Source organism: Physeter macrocephalus, chromosome 10 (assembly GCF_002837175.3).
Source record: "Physeter macrocephalus isolate SW-GA chromosome 10, ASM283717v5, whole genome shotgun sequence".
NCBI lineage: Eukaryota > Metazoa > Chordata > Mammalia > Artiodactyla > Physeteridae > Physeter > Physeter macrocephalus.
This window is the reverse complement of record NC_041223.1, coordinates 15,409,331-15,421,798: the sequence shown is the minus strand read 5'-3', so window position 1 is coordinate 15,421,798 and position 12,468 is coordinate 15,409,331. Positions and strand designations below refer to the sequence as shown.

At 48.3% G+C, this 12,468-nt stretch overlaps 1 protein-coding gene across 1 annotated transcript in view; it reads left to right on the top strand.

The window, feature by feature from the left end:
- Nucleotides 1–4,488: 4,488 nt before the first annotated feature.
- MTHFD1L (methylenetetrahydrofolate dehydrogenase (NADP+ dependent) 1 like) overlaps nucleotides 4,489–12,468 on the top strand; it is a 214,176-nt gene continuing 206,196 nt past the window's right edge. Inside the window, exons 1-4 of the mRNA XM_024122544.2 lie at nucleotides 4,489–4,709; nucleotides 8,891–8,975; nucleotides 10,138–10,188; nucleotides 10,298–10,351. Coding sequence (XP_023978312.1) covers nucleotides 4,489–4,709; nucleotides 8,891–8,975; nucleotides 10,138–10,188; nucleotides 10,298–10,351 — 411 coding nt within the window. The remainder of the gene's footprint in view (nucleotides 4,710–8,890; nucleotides 8,976–10,137; nucleotides 10,189–10,297; nucleotides 10,352–12,468) is intronic.

Genomic DNA, 12,468 nt, shown 5'->3' with positions numbered 1-12,468 from the left:
GGCTCAGCGGCCATGGCTCACGGGCCCAGCCGCTCCGCGGCATGTGGGATCCTCCCAGACTGGGGCGCGAACCCGGTTCCCCTGCATCGGCAGGCGGACGCGCAACCACTGCGCCACCAGGGAAGCCCTAAAATTTTTTAAGATTAGAAAGTATGTTAATTCAGTTAAAAAAAACAGAAAACAAAAAAACCACATGGCTTCTAGGTGAACTTTATTAGACTTTTATTTTTGGCCCTGCTGCACAGCTTGCGGGGAACTTAGTTCCCCAACCCAGGCCCCGCCTCGGCAGTGAAAGTGCCAATTCCTAACCACTGGACCGCCAGGGAATTCCCTATTATACTTTAATGTGAGATCTAATTAAAAGAGATAGAGTATCGCTTTAAAGGCGTGGATTGCCATAAGCTTTTGGTGACGACTGTAAACAGCCTCCAAAGTGCCTTCTTCAAGATGGCTTTGTAGCACATCTGTAGGGCCTGCGTCATTTCCATATTAGGGATTCCAGTAACAAATTAGTTTTGGTGGCTCACCCTTCCCAATCAATTTAGCTTAGGTGTACAGTTTTAAACTTGATCTTTTCTATTCAAACCTTTCTTCCATACAGAATAGTTCATGAAGTGTCGGGAAGTCTTCTTTGGGGCCTGCTGTGCCATGCTGAGCCATGCAATTCACAAAAATGCCACACTTTTCCGTGCAATTCAGTATGACCGGAAGGGTTGCCTTTTTATATGAAGTTGTGGCTGTGCTGTTTCTTCTCCACTTAACATTTTTAGTAGTTATAAATTTTCTGAGAACTGCTTCTGCAAAAGTTTACAGGTAAATATTGCCACCGCAGGTGTGGCCCCGACTGACCTTCCTATCCTTCCCCCAGCACATAGAAAGCTTTCCACACACAGCTACTGAACAAGCGAATGAAAGAATGTTATTTCTCACACCAAAACTGGAAACAAGACAAACAACATCAGGAAAAGGTAAAATAAATTATGGTCTATCCACAATATAGATTAGGTTATAATATATAGCCACTATAAGTCATGATTTCGAGTACTATCCCTTCCCAATTTCATGAAAACAGATACAGCAAGTGAAGAAGAGACCTATGTATATAATATGGTCAAAATCTTGTAAAATAAGTTAAAATAAAATTAAGAGATCAAAATTAACAGTTATGACTTGGCAATAGTATTGTGGGTGATTTTATTTTTTACTTTATGCTTTTCTCTATATACATTATAAATAAATAGTATATATATTTGAAAAACACACTCAGCTCCAGCATCGGATCCTCTGGTGTTTTCTCTGATGCTCCTCCATAAACAGTTAAGCATTTCATTTTCATCACCTCAGAAAACAACCCTGTACCTATCAGCTCTAACCTCCAATCCCTCTATTTTCCCTGCCCCCAGCCATAAGCAAACCCTAGTATTTTATGTCTCTATAAATTTGCCTATTCTGGACATTTCATATAAACAGGGTCATATAATATGTGGTGTCCACAGTCTTTTTAAACATCACTATGGTTGGCACTCACCAGATGGACTGACAAATTGTCACTACTCTGGTGGAGTTATTATTGGAAACTCCTGAGGGTAGAGACTGGATAAGTTTAAAAAAAAAAAAAAGCTTTTTTTTTTTTTTGAGCAGTTTTAGGTTCACAGCAAATTTAAGAGGAAGGTACAGAGATTTCCCATAAACTCCCTGTGGACTGGGTGATTTTCATCTTCGTGGCCAGTGGCCTGTGTTCAGCAGTGTCCAATGAATGCCCATTAAATAAGTGATCCCCAATTTATAATAAGACAAGCCTCTAAGGGTTTTATGACTTGCCCAAGACTATCAGGACAGTAGGTGGACGGGCCATTCAAGTCTCCTTTCTGATGTTTATATGCTTGTGTAACCAAGCAGGACCCTATGGGGCATTCCCAGGACAGGCCCCCCCGCCCCCCACAATGTCCTCCACCTGCCTCTTGCTTGTAGAAAAATTTTAACCTCCTAAATCTTCCTCAAGTTCCAAAGAATAAACTTAATCAGAGAGGTGAGAAAGTGCAGAAACAAAGCAAAACAGTCAAGCAAGACAAAATCATAATAGTTTAGTCATTAGACAAATTCAAGGAGCCTTAGTTCCTCCTCAAGGGCTACAGATAATATTCTGAACCACATCCTTTGAGCTATAGATAATATTCTGAACCACATCCTTTGAGCTGTTCTGTAGATACTGAACCCCCCACTAGGGATGTTCATGGGCTGATCATTCAAAACCCTCTTCCTCACCCTGTCTTTAAAAACCTTTCCCTGAGAACCACGGGGGAATTTAGGTCTTTTGAGCATTAGCTGCCAATGCTCCTTGTATGGCGCCTGCAGTAAACCCTGCACTTTCCTTCACCACAACCTGGTGTCAGTAGATTGGCTTTACTGCACCCTGGCGAGTGGACCCAAGTTTAGTTTGATAACACTTGTACAAGACACAACTTCTGTGATTTTGTTTCCTCTTGTGTAAAAAGGTGGTAATGAAACCATGCACCTCAGACTGGGACTTGAACCCCTGTGCCGGGACTTGAACCCGGCCAAAACCCAGTCTGGGACTTCAACCCACGCGGCCGGGACTTGAACCCAGCCAAACCCCAGTCTTCCAACTGAGATCACACACCTGGTTTTAGGACTTAATGAAGCTCAGGTTCTTGCTGTCTCATCCCACAAAGAATTCAGTGAGAGACAAAGCGATAGGTAAGAAGTGGATTTATTTAGGGAGAAACACACTCCACACACAGAGTGTGGGCCGTCCCAGGAGGTGAGAAAGGCACCGGGTATGGGGTTGTCAGTTTTTATAGGGGTGGGTAATTTCATAGGCTAAAGAGTGGGAGGGGTATTCCAGCTATTTCGGGAAGGGGCGGGGATTTCCAGGAATTGGGCCACCGCCCACTTTTTGATCCTTCTGGTCGGTCTTGGAACTGTCATGGCGCCTGTGGGTGTGTCATTTAGCTTGCTAAAATGTTACAGTGAGCCGATACTGAGGCTCAGGATCTAGTGGAAGTTGATTTGTCTGCCATCTTGGACCCATTTGGTTCTAATCAGTTTACATCATGTCCTTGGGCTATGTAATTCTTTCAAAGGTTTTGCCCTGCCCCTTCCCCCCTGTTTCAGCAATATCTACCTCACAGGTTTGTGAAATGTTAGCTATTGCTGTACCCTCATGTGTGAGATTGTGGCAATCAGCCTTACAATGAAAAATATAGACAGTAGCATGCGATTAAGACATGATCAATGAAGACAGGCAAACCGAACTGACCTCTCTGGACCCAGTTTCCTCGAGGCTTAAAAGACAAAACACATTACTGTTTTTTAGGATTAAATTCAGTGTCTCTCCAGAACCTCCTTCAGGGTTTAGCTGATGGAAAGTCAGTGTTCATATTTATTTTATTTTTAAAAATACATTTATTTATTTTATTTATTTTTGGCTGTGTTAAGGGTCTTCCTTGCTGCGCACGGGCTTTCTCTAGTTGTGGCGAGTGGGGGCTACTCTTCGTTGTGGTGCACGGGCTGCTCATTGCGGTGGCTTCTCTTGTTGCGGAGCATGGGCTCTAGGCGCACGGGCTTCAGTAGTTGCAGCAAGCAGACTCAGTAGTTGTGGCTCGTGGGCTCTAGAGCGCAGGCTCAGTAGCTGTGGCGCACAGGCTTAGTTGCTCCGCGGCATGTGGGATCTTCCCAGACCAGGGCTCAAACCCATGTCCCCTGCCTTAGCAGGTGGATTCTTAACCACTGCACCACCAGGGAAGCCCGAAAGTCAGTGTTTATAATTTGTAGTTTTATTCCCACTTGGGAATTATAAACCTGATAAGATTATAAACAAAGTATTTCGTTTTGAGGCAGCTAAGCTTAACAGAGGTTAAGTAACTTGCCTACGGCTACAAAGTCAGCTTTTGAACTCCAAGGCCCACATGCTCTTCACTGTTCGGCCGCCTCCAGCCTGATAAATCCAATCCCTGGTAGCTAAACCAATTGCCCTTCCAGAAAGCAAACTACCACAGGATGTTAGCGCAGGATGTTACTGGCGTCCTAGGCGGAGGAAGAAGGTACTGTCTCAGGGCACGGCGGAAGCCCCATGCTCGCGCCCCACCCTCCTCTGATTTTTACCCCTAGCCAAATTTAGAGTCAGTGTTTGCAAGTGCCAGAAAGTGCCCGTCCGTGACGTCCAGGCAACTCGAACAGCAGCCCCGCGCCCCACAGACCCCCGCCTTCCCAACGTCACGGCCACTGAGCGCAGTGCCCCCTAGGGGCTCCTCTCCGCTGAGGAAGAATAGCCAGGACCTTCCTGCCACTGGCCCGTTACCGGCCGGGTCCGGTTCTCCCGCCTGGCGCCCGCCCCGCCACCCCCAGGAGGGACGTGAGCCGCTGCGTCTCTGAGCTCAGCCGCCGCATCTCCGCGCCGCGGGAGAACCCGCGGCCTCCCGCTTCCGCCGCCTGGCTGCGTCCCCGCTGCGCCGCCCGCGCCTCGCCATGAGCGCGCGCCTGCCGCTCCTCCTGCGGCAGCTCGGCCGCCTGCAGCCCCCCGCCCCGCCGCGCCGCCTCCGAGAGCTTTGTCTCGCCAGCGGCGGCGGGGGCGGCGGATGTGGCGGCGGGGAGGGCCTGCTCGGGCAGCGGCGGCTGCGGGACACCCAGGCCGGGAGCAGCCGGGGCCCGGGCAGCCGGGCGCCCCCAGCGCGGGACTTGATAGTCCGGTGAGTGTCCGGCGCTCGCCGCCGCCCAGGTCCCCGGCGGCCGGGGGAGACCCAGGAGGTGGGGCGGCCGGAGCTCTCGAGTCTCGGCCGGGCCCCGGGGGCCTCCGTGGGGGCTCGCTGAGCACGGGGTCGCGACTGTTTGGTGCCAACTGTTAGGGGTGACGGCAGCTGGTGGCGGGCAGCGCGGGCACGGTGCGCCGGAGGACGGAGACTCGGGGCCGGCCCAGGTCTGAGGGGTGGGGGGTCGGGAGGGCGTGGGCATCCGCGGCGGGTGCTGCGCAGCTCAGACCGCGCGCCTCGCTCCACGTGCACCTCCTGCCGCCTGCTCTGATGCGGCCGCGCCGGGCGCGGCCTGGGCAGGAAAGGGGCGGCGCGGCGAGGGCTGGAGCCCCGAGGGAGAGGGGCGCCCGCTCCCGCCCGGCTAGCCCGCCCGTCCGCCTGCTGGTCGGATCCGGGGTGGGGGCCAGGGCGCTCCGGGCCTGCGGGGCTGCGGCGGGTGCGCCCCGGGCCCAGCGATCGGCGCCCGTCTGCGCAGGGGCTCCGCCTCCGGGACGCTGGCTGCGGGCGGCGTACAGTGACTGCGGTGAGGTCTGCGCTCCCAAAACGCCGCAGCCTCCTGCGCGTGGGAGGGCTGCGGCCCGGCCCACCCAGTGACGCGCGGAGGGCGGCCGGAGAAGTCGGGGCCGTCTCGTTCCCAGCGTCGCTGCACCGTGGGCACGGAATCCCCAGCGCAGCCTTATTTCCGAAGTTCTAACCCGAGCGAGAGGCGAACTCTGCCTGGGAACCCCGGGCTGGCCTTCCGCTGTCCCCACCGGAGACGTTCGCCGGGCCCCCCTCCACCCCCTTGACCCTCACACACACCCTAGCCGCTTCTCCTAGCCCTTCGGTGGGAGCGAGGGGAAGTAGAGCCTTGTCTGCCTCTTCCTGGAGAAGTGTGTTAGCTGGGGACCCAGAGGGTGTGGAGTGAAGCGCTCCGGACAGGCCTGCGGGTCGCGGGAAAGCCCTTTCTTCCCTTCCCTAACTAGAATTACTAGTTCCAGGATGCCGTGTTACGTACGGAGCGAGCTCTTCACGTCCATCCGCTGACATCCTCTTTGTTTTCCTTCTAGCCTTCATTCTGAAAATGAATTTACCTTTTCACTCCCTCTCTTTCCAGGGCGCTTCATGATGTGGCCCATGGCTCCAAGGACTCTTTAGTTTACCTTGTCTTCTCTCCGGACGTCGCGGTTAGGTCTCTTCCGGTCATTAGATTTTAAGCAGTGTACAGCTGAGCTCATCTTAAGGGGTTGTTACCAAACCGAACCGGGGTACCCTCGCCAGATGTGCAGCAAACCCAGTCTGCTGACCCCGGGTTGTGACGTAGGCAAGTACAGTGTTGGTTGCAGGGTGCCAAGCAGGGGAGTTGGGGACCAGCCGCAGATCCACTCCACTCCAACTTGGTCTTTGAGATAGAGGTTTTGGGGGTTTTTTTGTTTGTTTGTTTGCCGAGCCACGGGGCATGTGGGGTCTTCCCCGACCAGGGATCGAACCCCGGTGCCCTCTGCGGTGGGGGCGGGGAGTCAACCGCTGGACCACCAGGGAAGTCCAGCATTTCTTAATTGTAGTTTCGGCAGTCGGGATGTCTCTGGTTTATGCTTCTCTAGCCGGGTGGTCCTTGGCCAGAGGTCTGTTAGCTCATCTTGTCCTGTAGAAACAGCTTGAGTCTGTAGTTAATGAAAGTATCTACGATGGCAATTTTAGTATATTAACGGTGTGACCGACAACAGCAATTTTAGTCATTGACTCTGGTTGATTATTGCTCATTTAGCACAGGATTAAGGGCACAAGAAAAGGAATCAAGTTTTTGAAAGAAAGATTAATCATAAACTGGATAAGAGGTTTTAGGGGGATTTGGCTTCAGGGTAAGGGTCCAAAGACAGTATAGGATGCAGAAGTCACCTTCCAACTAGAAGTTGAGGAGGCAACTTTTCTCACCCAGGGCAGAAAAATCTTTGATGAGAAACATCTATGCTACTTTCTAGACTTCTTGAGCCTGGTAACTCCTTGCTTGCTTTGCTTGGCAACGTAACAACAATGGAAGAATAAGGAATAACCCCAAAGAATGAAACGTTACACATGTAACAAGTTGTGGGGGAATTAGCCAACTTTATGAGCAGAGTTGGTGACAGGTGTCAGTTTCTACAGTCCTGTGCCCTTCATTTTATTGAGGGGTAGGTGCTGCAAGTGTTTCTGGGAAAATTGCTTTTGGAAGGAGCGTTTTAGTGTTCAGGGGTAGCTTTGAGGCACAGAAGAATGCTGTACAATTATAAGAATGAAGGTAGAGCCCTTGTAGTACACCTGCTCTGCAGATGAAGAAACGGGTTCCTTAGTGGCTCAGTGAATTGCCCACGCCGGTCAACCAGAGGCCTGAGCACTGGTCCTCGGCTGTTTCCACCGAGTGCTTCGGGGCCACCCAGGCTCCTTGTTGAAAAAACACATTCCCAGGCCCCACCCAGACTTAGGGAGTCCGACTTTCTGGGCTGAGTCACAAAGCCTTTCTCTTTACCAAGCTGTCCAGATGACCCTTACACACATTGCCAAGAACCACTTGGGACCCACACTCCAGTGCCTTCCCACACTAGCCAGAAATGAGGACCCAGTATGGCCCAAATTCGCAGCCGAGAAAGGCAGAGAATCTGCATACGGCATGTGGTCCGCAGCTGCATGTTGTTGGACAGAAGATTCTTGCTCATTTATAAGGTGATTTGTGAACTTTCACATATAGTCTGGTTTATCGACACAACAATACAGATGTTTCACTGGGAATCAAGTTGCTTTATCCCAAGTGTTTAAAAACAGACCAAAACCTTCCTGGGTTGTAGACAGCTGCATGCCCATTTACTCTATCTCTTCTAGCCCAGCTGACTGTGGGAAGGCTCATCCTGGTTGAGTTTTGAAGCCTTTAAACGTTTTCTGAGCACCCTTCTCTCCTCATCCACCTACAAGAGCAGTGCCTGCCAGTTACATTCATCAAATTCTTCTCTAAAACTGGGAGGAGTTTTGCCCCTGGCCATTATGCCTTGTCCCTTTGCTCATGGCCATTTATTGCTGATGGGATCTGGCTGGAAGTTCCCCTTGCATTTTTTGAAAGCTGTTGTGCATGCAAGGCCCTGATGGAGACAAGAGATGATACTTAAAGGTGGTCTTAAGCACTGAAGCTTGGGTACTGCCTTGGCTAAGCCTTTTGTCCATTATTGTGAGAGGAAAAAGAGCCAACTTTCTTTTTTTAATTAATATTTTTTAATTAAAAATTTTTATTGAAATATAGTTGATTTACAGTGTTATGTTCCAGGTAGGTATACAGCAAAGTGATTCAGTTATACATAAATGTCTATATGTATATAGATATATAGAGAGATATATCGTTTTCAGATTCTTTTCCATTATAGGCTGTTACAAGATACTGAATATAGTTCCCTGTGCTATATAGTAGGTCCTTGTTGTTTGTCTGTTTTATATATAGTAATGTATATCTGTTAATCCCAAACTTCTAATTTATCCCTAACCCCCTTCCCCTTTGGTAACCATAAGATTGTTTTCTATGTCTGTGGGTCTGTTTCTGTTTTGTAAATAAGTTCATTTGTAAGAGCCAACGTTTTTTTTTTAAATAAATTTATTTTATATATTTATTTTTGGCAGTGTTGGGTCTTCATTGCTGTGCGCGGGCTTTCTCTACTTGCAGCGAGCAGAGGCTACTCTTCGTTGCGGTGCGCGGGCTTCCCATTGCGGTGTCTTCTTTTGTTGCGGAGCATGGGCTCTAGGCATGTGGGCTTCAGTAGTTGTGGTGCACGGGCTCAGTAGTTGTGGCTCGCGGGCTCGAAAGTGCAGGCTCAGTAGTTGTGGCACACGGGCTTAGTTGCTCCGCGGCATGTGGGATCTTCCCGGACCAGGGCTCGAACCCGTGTCCCGTGCATTGGCAGGCGGATTCTTAACCACTGCACCACCAGGGAAGCCCTATGCCAGGTATTTCATGATTGTTCTCCTCCCCCTCCCTCCATCCTTTCCACACTTGGAGGAGCCTGTCCTTGTGCTGTCTAATTAGTTTCATTTAGAGTAGAAAACCTTCTAAGAAAATGTGTGGTATCCATCCTTTCTAGTCATTAACCTAGACCTGACTATGTTGTTTTTCTTTCTCAATGCAGAGAAGTCATTCAGAATTCGAAAGAAGTTCTGAGTTTATTGCGAGGAAAAAACCCTGCCTTTAAGCCGGTTCTTGCTATTATTCAGGTAAGCTGAGAATGTGGTTCTGTCTTGCTATTTTAGGATGTCTTTTAATTTAGAAGACAATTGTACACAGGTGACCAGCTGCATTTCTTGTCACAGAAGTCCCACTTGGGCTTAGGGGAGGGAGGAGAAAGCTCATGTGGAAATGTTGTCGTTTCCCCCTTTATCCGGTCATTTTGCTGCTTCAGGATTACAGGTTAGGTACCACTCTGTTTGAGTCTGTCTCCCTTTGGTGCGGATAGCTTCCAGAGGTCAGGAGGTAGGTGCTCACGTAAGTTGCATTACACAGGATATAATGTGGTCCATTATAAATGCTGATCAGATGTGATTTGAGTGGGATGGGAAAGAACATTCCCCTTTGTTTCTGTGGAAGACAGATGCTTGCTGAGACATGGTGTTTGGTGATCTTACTACTCAGTCTTTTCAAGCTTGCCATGAGTCTGAAGGGCCAAAAGCCATGGCATGGCAGGACTTGGGAGTTCCATGTCTGTGTTCTAGCCACGGCCCCTTCATTGCCAGCTGCAGTTGGCGCTGTTTGCCACCCTTATTGGCACACCCAGGTGACGCGGGCGCAGGGAGGTGGTGCGCTGAGTCGAGCCGGTAAGGTCACCCAGCCCAACGGTTGAGCTGCCTCTGTTGTTGTTGGTGCATGCTTAATGTATCAGAATAGCAGCCTCTGTTTCATCAGCGCTGTAATTTCAAGACTGGAGAGCTATGCTCAAGTCACTTTGGGGCCTGCATTCTTTGGGGTCTGTTTCCTCACCCCCTACAAAGATAAGCAAGTGAGAAGAGTGGAAAGAAAAGCGAAACAAGAGCCTGGCCCCCTGGAATTCTGCTCATCGGTACCTTTTCACCCGAGGGCAGGTCCTAAACACCAGTCTTAGGGGTCCTCACTTAGAAAGGAGTGCTGCCTCTGTGGCTATAGACGCCCTATGAGGAGTATTATTTTCAAAAGCAATGTATCTTAAAGCCTGAGAAACTGACATGTTAATAAATACCAGCCCTTAGTCCCCTTTTATGAGCAATAAGATTCTTTTTCTGCATTTCCCTTATCATCTCTGTGGTCAGAAAATGTATAATCACAAAATTAGTCTTTGCATTGTTTCGTACCTTTTCAAGATATTTTCATGTTGTTATATTCTCCTTCTTGCTCTCCTTTCCCAAGGCAGGTGATGATAACTTGATGCAGGAAATAAACCAGAATTTGGCTGAGGAGGTAAGTAAGGATTGTTGATTTTTTGAATGATTTTAAAAATTCATTTTAATTTTAGGGTGATAGATTCATTTTCTCTCAGTGACAAAATCGCCCTCTGTTCTCTTTGCAGGCTGGTCTGAACATCACTCACATCTGTCTTCCTGCAGACAGCAGTGAAGATGAGGTAATAACAGCAGCACACTTAACCCTTATTTTGTGTTTCTCTTCAGTCCTAATAGACCTCTTAACATCTCTTGGTTGTGCTCGGAACTGAACAAGCCTTTTCTTAGGGCTGAACTTTTAGAGGGAAGAGTTCACTTTTTCCACTATCGTAGATGCTCCTTGATTTATGTGTCCCTTTACCATGTTTCTTTTTTTTAAATTGAAGTATAGTTGATTTATAACGTTGTATTACTTTCTGGTGTATAGCAAAGTGACTCAGTTATACATATATATTTATATATTCTTTTCCATTATGGTTTATTACCATATTGAATATAGTTCCCTGTGCTATACGGTATGACCTTGTTATCTCCTTACCATGTGTTTCTGTTGACCATGTGACCTATGATGTGGTGACTTTGGTTGTGTTTCTTCAGCTGTAGCAACAGCATCGTCTCGTGGAAATTATCAGTGTCTGGAGGACTAGTTCTGGTTTGCAGTGTGCTGACAGGTTGTTTGACCTGGCTTGGACCATTCTTTGGTTTCTCTGGGTCTCAGTTGCCCTGTTGACAAAATAAAGGAGAAGATATTTTTCAGGCTAACCTTGTGTGAATCCTTCCGTGGTGTTTTGGGGCAGCTGATGAAAAACCGCCATAGGGTCCTTTTGCTGCTATTGTACGTGCTTTAGTTGTTTCCGCCAGCAGGGAAGAGCAGTTCTCATAAGTGTCATCTCAAGCCTGGGAGAAGCAGTCATCCCTATGAGTAGGGCCTAGGAAACTGGACCCTGGGCCATCCTGGTTGTCTGCTCCTTCTGTGGCTAGGTTTTCTTCAGACTGGCTATGGCAGTGATGAAAACCTTAAGTAATCTGGAATAACACAGAAGTTTTTTGTATGTGAATGAAGTTTAGAAGTAGGCAGTCCCTGGCTGGTGTGGTGGCATCACTGAGTCGTTAGGAACTCGGGCTCCTTGGATCTTGCTGTGCCGTGGTTTTTGTTGTGCTGCCTCATCCAAGATGGCGGATTCAGCACTACAGATCACATCCACATTCCAGCCGGTGTCAGAGAGAAAATAAATCCGGACTCTGTGAGGAGAGACATAATCTGAAAGGATTATTGCAAGGTGGGGAAAGGGACTGCTGCACTCTGCCCGTAAGCTCGACACACCTTTGAGAGGTAAGCAAAAGGCTTCTCTTCTATAGGGAGGAAAGAACCCAGTGTGAGAAAAGTGGGATGAAAGGGTGGCTTGATGGGATAGCAGATTAGAGAATGTTTTACCCTGAGGCCAGCCTATTCTCCCCGGGAGGTTGGGTGGTGGTAGAGCTGTTGGCCAATCAGACCGAGGGTAGGTCAAAGTTCAGGAACCTGGGGGAAGGAAAGAAGCTTACCCAAAGTTTGATTAACAGGCATTTTGTGCCGATGGATCAGAGGAGACCAGCAGTTCAAGTAAATCATTTATGAACAAAAAATAGAACTTTGTGGGGTCTGGAGACTAGGGAGCATTGGATGGTCGTGTCAGAATCATATGGGGAAGGTGGTTCTTTGCAGTACACAAAGGATGGGGGCATTTCTTAACCGTCCCTGTTTTCCAGGATCACAGGGCTTAGTTCAACAAGTTCTTATCAGCAGCAAGAAAAAGGAAGGACAAGTCAGGATCCCAGTCTTTCTCCTGAAAGTCACAGTTCGGCTTCCATTCCACTGGCCTGAACCTAATTGCTTGGCCTTTTTACAAGGGAGGCGAGAAATGGGATCTTTATACCAAGTGGCCCTAGATCATTTCTCAGCACAGCTAAAAATTAAGAGTTCATTACTAAGAAAGAACAGAAATTGGATATTGGGCAAACAGTTTCTACCACACTTGCCATTGTAAGGTATTACAAATACTGACACCTGTCCTACCAGTGCTAACAGAATGCAGAGAAATTTGTTTTCCCTTTGCAGAAGGACACTCATTTTCTGCAGTAGAATTTGCATGTTCTTAGATTGTTTTGCCACTGGTATTGATAGCCCTTGGCTTTTTTTTCCCCCTTATCTTATTTAATGTTTTTCATTCAATTTTTTTTTTTTTTCAGTTTGTCACAGTATTTTTTTTTTTTTTTTTTTTTTTTTTTTTTTTTGTGGTATGCGGGGCTCTTTCTGTTG